Genomic DNA, 16,246 nt, shown 5'->3' on the forward strand with positions numbered 1-16,246 from the left:
CCTAACTCCGACCTCAGCCTCATAAGAGCTGGCCCACGATTGACTCGCTGCACCTTCTGAGCCTCAGTTGCCTCATCTGTAAGATGGGAAGGTGGTGACCGGCCCTGTCAGGTACTCAGCACAGCTGAAGAAAGAGCTGAGCAACCTGGGGCTGGAGGAGCTGATCACAGCAACAGACAAGGCAGAAAGCAAAACCCTATCTCCCCCTGGAAGGAAGCCCACTGGCGCCAGGCCGGGGACCCTGGGACAAAAGCCTCCTGCAGAATGAGCCCCAGGGCTGGAGAGGGAGCAGAAGGAAGGGCTGGAGTGTGGAAGTGTCTTCACAGGAGCCCTGAGAGGAGGCCTGGGGTTGGGGACACAGAACTCCCTCCAGGACTGCAGTGCCTGGCTGTGTCCCAGGCCTGGGCAGGACAGCATCCTGGAAAGGCCTGTGGGGAGGCCTGAGGTTGGCCAAGAGAGTATGCAAAGCGTTTTTGGCCAGAAGCCAGGCTCCTCATGGCCAAGAACAGTCCCTTAGGGAAGCCTCCTGTATGGGGACCATGAAGACTGAGGTTATTCATTAGGTGGGGTCGGCGAGGAACAACTGCCTTTGTTGGATGCCCAGGTGTGAGCCACAGGCCAGCTTCAGATGGTCTCTAAGATGGCTCCTCCATTAGAGGTGGGAAGGGAGGGAGACCAGACAGCCAATAAGGTCCTCTTGACTCTGGATTTCATTGAGTTCACTGGGAGCTCAGGGACTAGGAGCAAGTTCATTTCCAAGAATCAGGGGTCCCTGCAGGGCAGCGAGACTGACCACACTGCCCTAGCAACAGAGAGTCCAGTTTGGGCCCAAGGAGAGGCAGATGGACCAGTGATGGGGTTAACCGAGAGCTCAGACACTGCCGGGCAATATGACAGCAGTTCAGGCGCCACGGAGGTACAATTAGTAAGCAGGGGTGGTTGACCTGTGGGTGGTGATGGGAAAGTTGGGGTTCAGCAGAGAGAAAAACCCAGGCCCATTCCTCCCTGAACAGGGCGCACAGAGTCAGCCCCAGGCAGGGTTGGAAGAGGGACCTCCAAGTTCGAGGGAGAGGTTGGGGGCTGCCTTTGTGACCTGAAGTTAAGGAAGGCTTCTCAACACTAGACACAAACCATCAGAAGGAAGCTGGATCATCTGCTCACATCAAAACAAGAATTTCTGCCCAAGAAAGGACACCATGGGCCAGGCCGTATTTGCACAACAGAGCCCGGGTGGGATTTAAAACTGACAAGGAGTTAACACACAGCAGGAGGAAGACACCCAGGACACCAGCAAGGAAAACACAGGAACAGTCATTGCCCAAAGGCAGGCAACCTGAGAAAGAAACAGCCCAAACAGCCTGATCAGTCAGACAAAAGCAAATTAAACAGCAACAAGGTATCATTTCCCCCTATTACACTGGTTAAAAAAGGAAACAGGACATAATACACAGATGGAGCCCAGCAACAACCTACTCACCCATCTTACAGGTGAGCAGTATATGTAAGATGTGCTGCATATACACAGTGGAATGTTACTCAGCCACAAAAAAGAACAAATTAATGCCATTTGCACAACATAGGTGAAACCAGAGAGTATTATACTAGGCGGAGAAACTCACACAAAGACAATACCTTATGATGTCATTTATATCTGGAACCTAATGTGTAACACAAATGAACTTATCTGCAAAATAGAAACAGACACACAGAACAGATCTGCGGTTGCCAAGAAGTGGGGTGGGAGAGGGGAGGATTGGGAGTTTGGGATCGGCAGATGCAAACCATTGTATGTAGGATGGAAGAACAACAAGGTATCACTGCAGAGCACAGGCAATCAGATTCAGTATCCTATCATAAACCCTAATGAAAAAGAATCTGAGAAGGCACCTATATATAGTATAACGGAATCGCTTCACTGTACAGAAGAAATTGACAATATTGTAAATCAACCAGATTTCAATTTAAATAAAAGACAGAGCACAAAAGGGGAAAATGGTTCCTATCCCTGTTCTGTGTTTAAATCGACTTTTCTTCACTTTTTTAAAAGGTGCTGAAGGGATGTGGAGGGAGGCTGGGCTGGGCGGCTGGGCTTCGAATGGGACGGGCTGTCTCGGCTTGAGCCTGGTGTGTCCCTGGGACATCCACAGCCTGGAAAGCCACAGCTGCCTGGTGACCGGGCCACGGAAGCTACAGGGGAGGTGTCAAGAGAGCAGGACACCAGCAGTGAATGACCAGCAGGCGTGAAGAGCCCCTGGGGTCAACTTGGGCTAAGCCTTTCTCCTGCATCCACACTTTTAAACTCACACACATCCCCTCCCTCGTCACCCTCCAAGGTCTGCATTAGCCCCAGAGCCAAGGGCTCTCAGAATGCGGGAAGTTGTCCAGAGGGCCCATCAGAGGGTACAGCGATGACCGTGGCCTTGGCGCCGAGCTCTCCTGCAACCTGACCTCTCAGCCTGGACCCCCTTTCCTGTGGGGTTTCGGGAGGGACTGGAACATCGTCAGTCAGGCAGGAGCTGCCCCCGAGTCAGACTGCCTCCCAGTGACGGGCAGATGGACCGTCCACCCCGCAAGGCCAGAGCAGTCCTGCGCTAGGCCACTTTGTAGGTCACACTTTAACATTCCTGTGAATTTGCGAGAGGCTCTGTGTCTGCCTATGACAGGACAGCTGCTGGGACTGCAAGCAGGTCCCCTAAGTGCCAGGTGGCTGGCAAGCAGCTGACTTTAGTTCACGTCGTGTAAACAGGTAACAGGGCTTCCAGGATCTCTCAGTCAGCTGACACAGGGAAGTCCACACATGGAGTGGAACCAGTCCATCTCCCAGCCACACACTTGCAGTCCAAACCTGAATCTTCCGTTTTCACCTTTTTCGGATGTTCTCTATAGGGTCCAGCAACTGCCTGACCTCACTGGGCGCCTGGATATTCAGGAGACAAAGACAGCAAGCGCATCATGCAGGCAGCGGGGCCGGCACACGGACAATGGGGGTTGAGACAGGATGCTCAGCTGCCCGCAGGGTCCCACCCACAGAAGTCACCGCTACTGGTCCAGAGAGCCTCCTCCCAGTCTTCTCCTGCCAGGAGCAGAGGTGGGTGAGGCCAGGATGGAGGGACAGCACCCGCCCCAGGGACCTTTGCAATAGAAACACGGCTCACTCCTGCAGGGTGCGATTATCCTCTGATCCAGCCAGCTTTCTGTGTTCCCTTATCGCACGTCCTCCTGGTGAGTGAAAACACGACAGTGATGACTGGGGCTGCAGTGGCCTCGGGCTGCAGGAGGTGGAAGTCCAAACTCTCAGCAACCAGGGGCTCGGCTGCTTCCAAATCCTGTGTGTGCGAGTGCCCTGACTCTATTATCCTGAAAACTCGTGCAATGATGGAATCAGAGTGAAAAGAGCCATGGAGACCAGACCATTCCAAGCCTCCGGTTACAAACCAGAATGGCCAGCACAGAGAGGCGTGTGGATGCGCTGGAGGCGAGGAAGGTCTGTGGTTCCAGTGCTCCCAGGAGGAAAGGAGGACCGTCTCAAGTCAACCACAGAGGCTTCAATTGGAGAAACTTAAACTAAAAGGGCAAACGGAACCCACCGTGAGCAGAAGGGAGGAGAAGGATGGAAATCAGTGTGACTGAAACAAAAGGAAAATTCACTGAAACCAAAGCTGGGTCTTCGAGAAGATCAATAAAATTGATAAACTTCTACCAGACGATGGCGGGGGCGGTGGAATGAGAAGAAACTATGGATCAATGGCAAAAAATGAAAAATGAGATATCGCTGGACATTTTTCAAAAACTAAAAGGAAACAGACTCACAGACATAGAGAAAAGACTGGTTGCCAAGGGAGAGGGGAGAGGGGAAGGGACGGATTGGGAGTTTGGGATTAACAGATGCAAACTATTATCTATAGGATGGATTAACAGCAAGGTGTCATTCAGAGCACAGGCAACTATGTTCCATATCCTGTGATTAAACCATAATGGAAAAGAATTTGAAAATGAATACATATATATATGTGTGTATAACTGAATCACTTTGCTGTACAGCAGAAGTTAATATAAGATTGTAAGTCGGTTATACTTCAATAAAATAAAATTTTAAAAGGAGGAATTAAAAGGATAAAGAAGAGACTCCACAAATAGCATTACGCCTACATATTCGAATTTTAGATGAAATGGACCAATTCCTTGATAGGCAGAGACCGTAACTGATTAGGACCCTTCTTGGGACAGACCCTCCCTCCACGTCCTCCACCTGCCTCTTGTTCGTAGAAAAACTTTTCATACTGTTTGTGGGGTTCTTGCGGTAAGAATACTGGAACGGTTTGCCATTTCCTTCTCTAGTGGACCACGTATTGTCAGAACTCTTCTGACAAACGACTCGTCTGTCTTGGGTGGCCCGACATAGCATGGCTTATAGTTTCATTGAGTTACCCAGGCCCCATTGCCACAACAAGGCTGTGATCCATGAAGGGTTAGTGAATAGTGATGTCCCAATGCTGGTTTCAAAGACTTGGTAGCTGATCTACACTACCATGTGATGTTAACACTAGAGAAAGCCGGAGAGGGGCATATGTGACTTCTTTGTGTTCCTTGTGTGGTTATTCCATAAAATAAACTAAAAAAATCACCCCACGAGCTCAGACCACGCCTGGACCAGCAGAAGGCCTTTGTGTGCTCTGAACATGTCCTGCACCCCTGCACCCCGCCCTTCACGACTGTCCCCAAGGAAGGAGAAAGGACACCAGCTCGACTCCTCCTTCCACCCAGAGCCTGGCCTTCAGTCAGCCTCAGGGCAGGGACAGCACTTACTAGGGGCTGGTTGCCTCCTGAGAAGATGCTGCTGCCCCAGCCCCAGTACCTGTGAGTTTGACCTTATTTGGAAATAGGGTCTCGGTGGGTTAATAAAGGTACAATGAGGTCTTCAGGGTGTCTCTCAATCCCACCTGACTCGTGTCCTCATAGAAAGGGGAAGTTTGGACGCAGACACGTGCCCATGTGGAAAATGCCCTGTGATGATGGAAGCAGAGATCAGGGTGATGCTTCTACAAGTGATGGAACCCCAAGAATTGCCAGAAAAGTCCCAGAATCCAGGGGAGAGCTAAGAGACCCTGGGACAGCTTGTCCCCCAGAGCCTCAGATGGTGTTAACCTCCGACGTCTGACATCCAGACTAAGAACCCATTCATATTGTGTGAGCCAGCCAGTCCGTGGGGCTGTCACTGCTGCCTTGAAAGCTGGGCCAGGGCTGCCTGCAGACCAGGACTCACAGTATCTTTATTTAGAACCAAACACACCTCCTCTCTGACCTTCCAGCCACACGACATTGTTCAGCCAGCCCGGCAACCCCAGCAGCGCTCACCCTGACCGGGCCAGGACACAGCGCCCGCAGACGCGGGTCCACCTCTGCCCCTAGTGACACTGGTGAAAACAACAGGATGGCTTACACTCCACCCAGGGTTGCCTTCTAGGCCAGAAACAAGTACTTTCCAAGCTGACTTCAAGAGATTGCTGAGCTCCTGGGACAGAAACAGCTGCCACTTGTTCTCTGAATCTGCTCTCAATAGCGACCAGGAGGGAGGGTGTAGAATCTCCCCCAGGACAATACACACACCAGGAGGGGAAACAAAAAACAGCGGCCCGGACACTTCACACATACACTCACGCACACACTCACATCCTCACCTTCCTCCAGCCCCTCCGCCACCACCATGGCTGCCTCCACCTTGCTACAGCAGCCAGCCGGGTCTGTCTGCCCGGGCCCTGTGACTCCTGCGCCGGCTCCTCCTGGTGGGCGGAGGAGGTCAACTGTCCAGAGAGCTGCTGCGAGCCCCCCTGCTGCGCCCCCAACTGCTGCACCCCGGCCCCCCGCATGACCCTCCTCTGCGCCCCAGTGAGCTGTGAGTCCAGCCCCTGCTGCCAACTAGCCTGTAGCTGTTCCTGCCCGGCCTCCTGCGGCCAGCAGTCTAGCTGCCAGCCCTCCTGCTGCACCTCCTCCCTCTGCCAGCAGGCCTGCTGTGTGCCCGTCTGCTGCACAGGGAAGATCCCCTGGAGGAGGAAATGGCACCCCACTCCAGTATTCTTGTCTGAAAATTCCCATGGACAGAGGAGCCTGGTGAGCTACAGTCCATGAAGAGCCGGACACGACTGAGTGGCTGAGCATGCACTGTTGCACACCTGTCTGCTGCAAGCCTGTTACACACCTGTTTGTTGCACACCTGTCTGTCACACCCCTGTCTATTGCACAGGGAAGATCCCCTGGTGTAGGAAATGGCACCCCACTCCAGTATTCTTGCCTGAAAAGTCCCATGGACAGAGAAGCCTGGTGGGCTACGTCCACGAGGTCAGACGGAGACACAGCTGAGTGACTGGGCATGCACTGCTGCACACCAATCTGCTGCAAGCCTGTCAGTCGCACACCTGTCTGTTACACAGTGGTCTGTTGCACACCTGTCTGCTTCAAGCCTGTTAAACACCTGTTTGTTACACATCTGTCTGTACACACCTGCCAAAACGCCTGTGTATTGCACACCTGTCTGCTGCAAGCCTGTCTGCCTTTCAGTCATTCTACCTGGAGATTTCTCTTTAATGCTAATTTTAAGTTGGTCTTCTGGTGTTGAATTTGCTCAGTTTTTGTCTGGCATCATTTTGTTTTACCATCACCTTTGATGGTGTTCTTACAGTTTGCAGTTATTTTCTTTCAGCCCCTTAAAGATGCCCTCTCATTGCCTCCTAAATTTCCTCTTTTCTGATGGGAAAACTACTATAAATCTTCTGCTGCAACTATGAAGTTAATGTTTAATTTTCCTCTGATTGTTTTCAACAGTTAGTCTTTATCTTTGACTTCCATCAGCTTCATTATGATCCACTTAGGTGTGACTTCGTTAATATTTAGTTCTTTTAAGGTTTATATTATTGCTTGAATTTGTAGCTTGAATCTTTGTTTTAGAAAAAGATTTACCAAGATCTCTTCAAATATCCCCCATTATATCTCTTGCTTTCATTTTGGGCTCCAAGGAGGAAGAAAAAAAGGGAAATTGCTTCACGTTCTCCCATATTTATTCAGTTACTTTCCCTTCTTTTTACGCTCTAACCTCATCCTAAATGCTTCATAGCTTCTATCAGTAATCCACCCTCTGGCTGTCTCTTCTACTATTAAATCCACCTATCAAGTCATAAATACTGTTGTTACATTGAGTCCAGAATTTCTACTTACTTTTTTTAATATATATTTCAGTTTTAGATAAAACCATCCATCCTTACATCTGTTTTCTTAAGCATATTCATCACAATTATTTTAAAAAGCTGTGTCTGACAACTCTAATGCTGTGTCACGCATGGGTTTGTTTCTACTGTCTGTTTTGTCTCTTGGTGCTATTCCTTGGCATGACTGTCATCCAGGATTGAATGGCTGAGGTTGTATATGCAAACTCCTAGCAGCTCTGAAGGTTTCTCTTCTTTTGAAGAGATTTGCCACACCCTGGGCAGGTGGCTTGGGTGTGGCAGAGGACTGTTATTGTTGTGAGGCTGGGAGGCAGACTCTGTAAGCACTGGTCTATGTCTGTTTTTACCACTCCTAGGACTGAGCTCTTTGGGGTCCTGGCCGAGAGCTGCCCCTTTTTGACTAGTCTTAACTCTGGGTTTTGTCTCCTTGGTAGAGACTGCAAAAACTCTGCTTGGCTTTCAGTGGCTTTCTGATGACCTTCTAAGTATCTTCCCTGCACAGTATGAAACTTGGCAGATGCCTTGAGGGCTCAATCTACATTTCTAGAGACCTAGCTCCCATTTGTCTGGGATCTTGTCCCCTCGAGTCCTTGCTGCCTCCATGTTCACAAACCCCATGTAATTTTCTCCAGCCCCCTGAGATCTCGGGAGCTCTGCTGGCTTCTCTTCATTGTCGTTGCAGCCTTTGGCCATGTTTCTCTTCTGTGCACCCAATGCCAAGACTCGTCAGCCACATTTCAGGAAAAAGCCATCAGGAAAAGCTGGCTCACCCCTCTAAAGTCCCCTAACATTCAACAAGTTTGCCTCTCAATTCTTAGTTTGATCAGCAGCCCTCCAAAGCTTTGAACAGATGTTTGAGTTTTATCCAGCTTTCCAAGTTCTCCTCAGCAGAAGTGTATCTGGCACTGGCTCCTTATCATAGATGGAAACAGACATCTCTCTCTTCTCTTCCTCTGTGTGTGTGTGTCTGTTTCTCTCTCTATCTCATGCATTCCCAGTCTATATGATGAGCTCCTGTCTCTCCAGAGAGGCCAGGAACCTGAGCACAAGAGGCCAGGTTCAAATATATTTTATTTGTATAACTCAAAATATGCAGACAGACAACTCAGCCCACAATTTAACTGAAATCCTAGACCCCTCTCTTGCCTTTCATAGACTTCCAAGGAGTCAAGAGGCTTGGACTGAGTCGCATTGTTGGAAACACAGAAGAGTCAGTAAGGGTGAGAATTTGAGCACCCAAACTTAGCAGAAGTATCAGTGCCCCCAGAGTCCTCCCACAGGGGTGAGGTGTCACTCCTCCAGGCCGATGCACACCATACTGCACTGGACCTGCTAGTCACAGCATCGCAGGGCACCAAGAACTTGACTTTCCTAGGCTGGCAGCTCAGGGCTCGGCTTGTTCATCTTTGCTTTTCTGAGCCTGCCGCACAGACAGGCAGGTCCCCAGGTGTGCACACAGCGGTCCCAGGTGTCAGTCAGGGAAGGTGGAGTTAGGCTAGATGGATCTCAAATGCAGTCAGTGCAGACCCTAAACATTACTGCAGACATACTCCCTTCCTACCTTGATGTTATGTTCTGTCATAAATATCATAAAAGTTATGACCAACCTAGACAGCATATTAAAAAGCAGAGACATTACTTTGCCAACAAAGGTCGGTCTAGTCAAAGCTATCGTTTTTCCAGTGGTCATGTATGGATGTGAGAGGTGGACTATAAAGAAAGCTGAGCACCAAAGAATTGATGCTTTTGAACTGTGGTGTTGGAGAAGACTCTAGAGAGTCCCTTGGACTGCAAGGAGATCCAACAAGTCCATCCTAAAGGAGATCAGTCATGAATATTCATTGGAAGGACTGATGTTGAAGCTGAAACTCCAATACTTTGGCCACCTGATGCGAAGAATTGACTCATTAGAAAAGACCCCGATGCTGGGAAAGATAGAAGGCGGGAGGAGACGGGGACAACAGAGGATGAGATGGTTGGATGGCATCACCGAGCTCATGGACATGAGTTTGAGAGAACTCCAGGAGTTGGTGATGGACAGGGAGGCCTGGCATGCTGCAGTCCATGGGGTCACAGAGTCAGACACGACTGAGCAACTGAAGTGAACTGAAAGGTGCTCAGGATGTGTCAACAGACTTCCAGATACACTCAAGAGTTTTAAGAGCTGAGCGGTATCTCATAAAACCAAACAAAACTGGCACTAATGAGAGATCATAGGGTTCCAAATACCAATCAGGAAGAGACGGTGTTGTGAGCCTCTGTAGGGACAACACACAACCCAGAGGAGGGGTATAAAGCCAACAGCCTGAGCACCTCACAAACATACACACACCCACACCCACACGCACACACTCAAACCCTCCTCCAGCCCCACTACCTCCACCATGGCCACCTCCACCCTGTCCGTCTGCTCCAGCAACCTGAGCTATGACTGTCCAGAAAGTTGCTGCAAGCCTCCCTGCTGCGCCCCCAGCTGCTGCGCCCCGGCCCCCCGCCTGACCCTCCTCTGTGCCCCAGTGAGCTGCGAGTCCAGCCCCTGCTGCCAGCCAGCCTGCAGCAGCTCCTGCCCGGCCTCGTGCTGCCAGCAGTCTAGCTGCCAGCCCTCCTGCTGCACCTCCTCCCCCTGCCAGCAGGCCTGCTGTGTGCCCGTCTGCTGCAGGCCCGTCTGCTGCAGGCCTGTCTGCTGCACACCTGTCTGCTGCAGGCCTGTCTGCTGCACGCCTGTCTGCTGCACGCCTGTCTGCTGTGAGGCCTCCCCCTGCTCAGCCTCCTCATGCTGCCAGCAGTCCAGCTCCCAGCCCTCCTGCTGCACCTCCTCCCCCTGCCAGCAGGCCTGCTGTGAGCCTGTCTGCTGCAGGCCCGTCTACTGCACACCTGTCTGCTGTGAAGGTTCCCCCTGTTCAGCCCCCTCATCCTGCTGCAGACCCTCCTCCTCCGTGTCCCTCCTCTGCCGCCCTGTGTGCCGCCCTGCCTGCTGCGTGTCCACCTCGTCTTGCCAGCCCAGCTGCGGCCGCCTGCCTTCCTCCGTGTCCCTGCTCTGCCAGCCCGCATGCTCTCGCCCGGCCTGCTGTGTCCCCGCCTTGGCCCCGGGGCCCTGCTGCTGAGTGTTCCTCTCAAGGTCACCCCACAGTGTGAGAGCTCACAGTCGTCTGCAACCTTGGGCTCCTTGCTGAGAGCCTAGACAGCTCTCCTGTCGCCGCCCCGGCCCTGCCGTGAACCCCGTCGAGTCAGCCTTCCTGGGAATGGCACTCCTGCTTCTTCCAGTGTTGACTCCCCTCCCCCGACCCCGTCCAGTGTCACCCTTCCCTCCACAGCCTGGGTTGGCGGCCCAGCTCTCCCAGGGGTTTGAGCCTCACGAGGCATGAAGGAAGAGAAGATAAATGCCTGTATTTGGTGTCTCGCCCTTGTCCCCTGAGCTCTGGTGCGACCCCTGCTCCTCCACTCGTTCCTAAGCTGGTTTCAATTTATCCTCGCCTGTGAGCTGTCAGTCCCTTCCAATAAATTCCTTTCCTGATCAGTTTAGCCACAGTTCATTTCTGTTGTTTCCAACTAAGGCCCTTGATGGACACTCCCCCGGGTAAGGTGGTCCTGGGTCACTCCCAAGGGCTTCCCTGTTCCTTCCCCTTCAGTGGTGTCCAGCAGCCCCCACTCGAGAAAAATGAGCCCTGTGGCCCTGTGCAGGAGAGCTCACAGCAGGCCCGGGACACTGTCCCCAGGCAGCAGGGAGCAGGGAATGTGCATGTGGGGAGGTCTCACGTGGGGGCCTCAACCGTCTGCGCAGCTGTGAGGTGTGAGCCGCACACCTGCTCTCGCTCGGGGCTCGGCTCTTGGTGCCAGGCAGAGGGTGCCCACGTGACCAGCCCCCGATAAACTCCCTGGGTGCTTGTCTCCCAGGAGCTGCCTGCTGGCGGATCAAGTGCACCCCCTGTGACCTGGCCAGGAGGGTCTCGGGAGACCTGTGTCTAACGCCCCTCGACTTCTTCCCAGGCCATGGTCCCTGTGCTAATTTACTCTGTGTTGAGTCCTGTGAGATCTAGGGGATCACCAAACATGGGTGAGGTCCTGGGGACCCCAATACCCATCAGACTGGCAAAAGTGTTCAAGTTTGATAACAACAAGCATGGTCTGAAGTATAGGAAACAAGATCTGCTCTGAGATGCAGGCAAGGTTTCCAGTTTTCAGAGGAGGTTAGTAACACCTTGGAAAGCTGCACAGGTGCACATCTTACCCCCCACCCCCCGGGGGCCTCCTGGAGATGATATCACGTGTCTGCACATGAAACCCACACAGGTCCTCTTGCAGCAATGCTGAAAATAATCTAAGTGCCCCTCAGTAGGAGAATGGACAATTAAACCACAGCATGTACATACAGGGGGATACACACTGGTTAAAACAGCAGAACCAGCAAACACTTCTAGGAGCAAATTCCAAAACATAACATCCAGTAAAAAAAGAAAATCATATTGCTGATTAGTAGATACAGAGTAATACATATAAACAGCTCAAAACACTACTGTGACTCCACAACTATAAACATCTCTATGAAACTACAAAAATATCCATGGGAATGACAGACGCCAGCCTCAGAACAGTGGCTCCCCTGGTGGGGGCATGTGGAGAATGCATGGTACCTGTGACGTGCCGTAAATTAGACAAAATGTAAAGACTTGTTACTTGTTACTGATTTGTAGATGCATGGGTGTTTATTATACTATTTTCTATACTTTCTGAAATATGTCATAATAAAAAAAAACTACCTAGAAAAGTAAAAAGCTGTTACACAGACCACATTCCTGAGCCAAATTCAGTAAGGTAAACTTGCAATAAGAAAATTTCCTCTAGAGAATTCAAAGGTGGTCTCTCCACTTCCCAGGTAGCGCTAGTGGTAAAGAACCCACCCACCAATGCGGGAGACATAAGAGACAAACGTTAGATCCCTGGATGGGGCAGATCCCTTGGAGGAGGGCATGGCAATGCACGACAGTATCCTTGCCTAGAGAATCCCCATGGACAGAAGAGCCTGTCGAGCTACAGTCCATAGGGTCACAAAGAGTTGGACATGACTGAAGCTACTTAGCACACCAGTTGAGGAAACAGAAACCTAATTACAAACTCTTTGAAAATAAATGAAGCAAGTACTACACCCCAGGACACATGTGGTTTAGGTAAAGTAGTACTCAGGGAGTAAATGAAACCCTTAAAGACATATAGCACAGAGTAGGTGGGATTGAAAATAAAATCTCAACTCAGAAAGTGAGGAAAACTTCAGAAAGGAAGGGAAAGAAATAAATTAGCAAAATTAAGGAACTAAGAACAAAATAGTAAACATAAACAACAACACTAAATATTTGCTTTTAAAAGACCTATAAAAGAATTTAAATGTTGACAAATAAACATAAATGTTGATAAATAAACACTAACTGAAGATAAAGAAAAAAGTTTATGAGAAAAAGCTACATCTGTGCGTCAAAACAATCAAAAGTTTTAGGTGAAGATGGTAATTTTCTAGGAAAATATCAACCTTGGAATCAGTGCAGGAAAAGGTACAAAACTTGAATGGCAGTGATTATAAAAGAACTTGAGAAGATAGGGGAATGCTTTTGGGGGCAGTAAGTTCCACTGGTTGTCCAGATATCCACATGGGAGGAAGTGAGCTTTGCCTATGCTCACAGCACACACACACACACATTGACTGGAGGTAGATTACAGAGCTGAATGTGGAAGGCAAAACATTGAAGAGCTGGGAGAAATGTCAATAACCTCAGATATGCAGATGACACCACCCTTATGGCAGAAAGTGAAGAAGAACTAAAGAGCCTCTTGATGAAAGTGAAAGAGGAGAGTGAAAAGGTTGGCTTAAAGCTCAACATTCAGAAAACTAAGATCAAGGCATCCAGTCCCATCACGTCATGGGAAATAGATGGAGAAACAGTGGAAACAGTGTCAGACTTATTTTTTGCAGCTCCAAAATCACTGCAGATGGTGATTACAGCCATGAAATTAAAAGACGCTTACTCCTTGGAAGGAAAGTTATGACCAGCCTAGACAGCATATTAAAAAGCAGAGACACTACTTTGCCAACAAAGGTCCGTCCAGTCAAGGTTATGGTTTTTCCAGTGGTCATGTATGGATGTGAGGGTTGGCCTATAAAGAAAGCTGAGTGCCGAAGAATTGGTGCTTTTGAACTGTGGTGTTGGAGAAGACTCTTTAGAGTCCACTGGACTACAAGGAGATCCAACCAGTCCATCCTAAAGGAGATCAGTCCTAGGTGTTCACTGGAAGGACTGATGCTAAAGCTGAAACTCCAATACTTTGGCCACCTGATGTGAAGAGCTGATTCATTTGAAAAGACCGTGATGCTGGGAAAGATTGAGGGCAGGAGGAGAAGGGGATGACAGAGGATGAGATGGTTGGATGGTATCACCGACTCAATGGACATGGGTTTGGGTGGACTCTGGGAGTTGGTGATGGACAGGGAGGCCTGGCGTGCTGTGGTTCATGGGGTCGCAAAGACTGAGCAACTGAACTGAACTGAGAATAATACACTGAACAATGTCTTCATGACACTGTGGTAGGCAAGGACTTTTGAAGCAGGGCATAAAAACATTAAGCATAAAAGAAAAGTATCAATAAATTGGACTTCATTAGAATTAAGAACTATTCACAGAGAGGTAAACCTGTCATTATGTGCAGATGACATGATACTACACAGGGAAAACCATAAAGATTCCACACAAAAGCTACTAGAACTGATAAATGAGTTCAGCACGGTAGCATAATACAAGATCAACACACAGAAATCGGTTGCATTTCTTTACACTAACAATGACATATCGGAAAGGGAAAGGAAAATAAAATTCTTTTAAAAGTGTACCCAACAAAAGACACAACTTGGAAATAAGCCTGATCACAGAGGTGAAAGACTTATATGCAGAGAACTATAAAATATCAATAAAGGAAACTGAAGATGATTCAAAGAAGTGAAAAGATATTCCACGTTCTTGGTTTGGAAGAATTAATATTGTTAAAATGACTGTGCTACCCAAAGCAATCAACAGATTAAAGTGAAGTGAAGATCACTCAGTCGTGTCCGTCTCTTTGCAACCCTGTGGACTATACATACAGTCCAGGGGACTCAAAGCAATCAACAGATTTAAAGTAACCCCCATCTAATTACCCACATTTTCCACAGAACTAGAACAAATAATTCTGAAATTGATATGGTACCATGAAAGTCCCAGAATTGTCAAAGCAAGCCTGAAGAAAAAGAACAAAACTGGAGGCATAGCCTTCAAGACTTCAGACAATACGGCAAAGTTATAGCAATCAAAACACCACAGCACTGGCACAGAAACAGACATGGGTCAGATATGGATCAACAGAACAGACTGGAGAGCCCAGAAATAAATCCACACACCTACAGTCAAGTAACCTTCAACAAAGGAGGCAAGAATATACAACAGAGAAAAAACAGTCTTTTCAGCAAGTCATGCTGGGAAAGCTGGACAGCGATATGCAAATCAATGAAGTTAGAACAGATTGTCACACCCTACACAAAAATAAACTCAAAATGGCTTAAAAACACAAATATAAGACATGACACCATAAATTCCTAGAAGGGAACATAGGCAAAACATTCTCTGACATAAGTCATACCAATGATTTCTTAGGTCAGTCTCCCAAGGCAATAGAAATAAAAGTAAAAATAAACAAATAGGACCAAATCAAACTGATAAGCTTTTGCTCAGCAAAGAAAACCATAAACAAAAAGACAACCTATAGACTGGGAGAAAATATTTTCAAATGATGCAACTGATAAAGACTTAATTTCCAAAATATACAAATAGCTCATACAACTCAATAACAACAACAACAACAACAAAACCCAAAAAGTAGGCAGAAGATCTAAATAGACATTTCTCCAAAGAAGACATACAGATGGGCCACAGGCACACGAAAAGATGCTCAGCATCACTAATTATTGGAGGAATGCAAATCAAAACTACAATGAGGTACCACCTCACATGGTCACAATGGCCATCATCTAAAAATCTACAAATAGTAAATGCTGGAGGGGGTGTGGAGAAAAGGGAACCTTCCCTACACTGTTAGTGGGAATGTAAATTGGTTCAGTCACTATGGAGAACAGTATGGAGGTTCCCTGAAAAACTAAAAATTGAGTTACCATATGATACAGCAACCCCACTCCTAGGCATATATCCAGAGAAAACTGCAATTTGGAGAGAAATATGCATCTCCATGCTCATAGCAGCACTGTTTACAAAAGCCAAGACACGGAAGCACCTACGTGTCCATTGATAGGTGAATGGATAAAGAAGGTGTGATATATATAAAAAAGAATGAAAAAATTTTAAAAATGAGATAATGCCATTTGCAGCAACATGGGCCTTATCATACATAATCAACATGGAGATTATCTGACTAAGTGAAGTACATCAGACAAAGACAAATACTGTACAACATCACTTATGCGTGAATCTAAAATATGACACAAATGAACTTGTTTATGAAACTGAAACAAACTCACAGACATAGAGAACAGACTTGTGGCTGCCAAGGGAAAGTGGAATGAGGAATAACTTAGGAGTTGGGGATTAGGAAATACACACTACTATATATAAAATAAACAATAAGGACCTCCTGTACAGCCGCCGCTAAGTCGCTTCAGTCGTGTCCAACTCTGTGCGACCCCAGAGACGGCAGCCCACCAGGCTCTGCCGGACCTGGGATTCTCCAGGCAAGAACACTGGAGTGGGTTGCCATTTCCTTCTCCAATGCGTGAAAGTGAAATCGCTCAGTCTTGTCCGACTCTTCGCGACCCCATGGACTGCAGCCTACCAGGCTCCTCCATCCATGGGATTTTCCAGGCGAGAGTACTGGAGTGGGGTGCCATTGCCTTCTCCTGTACAGCACAGGGACCTATATCCAATATCCTGTAATAAATCATAATGGAAAACAACATGAAAAAGAATATGTATATATGTATAACTGAATCACTATACTCCAAT

General features: G+C 48.5%; 2 protein-coding genes across 3 annotated transcripts in view; one reads left to right on the forward strand and one right to left on the reverse strand.

Annotated features, from left to right (window-relative positions):
* TSPEAR (thrombospondin type laminin G domain and EAR repeats) overlaps window positions 1-16,246 on the reverse strand; it is a 98,439-nt gene that overhangs the window by 67,188 nt on the left and 15,005 nt on the right. The window lies entirely within an intron of this gene.
* Window positions 9,549-10,321, forward strand: LOC129548552 (uncharacterized). Of its 2 annotated transcripts, none has more exons than XM_088834811.1 (2): window positions 9,549-9,955; window positions 10,049-10,321. In XM_088834811.1, the coding sequence occupies exons 1-2, from the start codon at window positions 9,602-9,604 to the stop codon at window positions 10,319-10,321; spliced, it is 627 nt and encodes a 208-aa protein (XP_088690937.1). In that variant the 5' UTR covers window positions 9,549-9,601. The 2 variants fall into 2 exon arrangements, with proteins under 2 accessions (XP_088690937.1, XP_088690936.1); XM_088834810.1 differs by having other exon boundaries at window positions 9,549-9,861; window positions 9,922-10,321.

This window comes from Moschus berezovskii, chromosome 1 (genome assembly GCF_049115385.1).
Source record: "Moschus berezovskii isolate FMDL1 chromosome 1, NW_MosBer_1.0, whole genome shotgun sequence".
In the NCBI taxonomy this organism is placed as follows: domain Eukaryota; kingdom Metazoa; phylum Chordata; class Mammalia; order Artiodactyla; family Moschidae; genus Moschus; species Moschus berezovskii.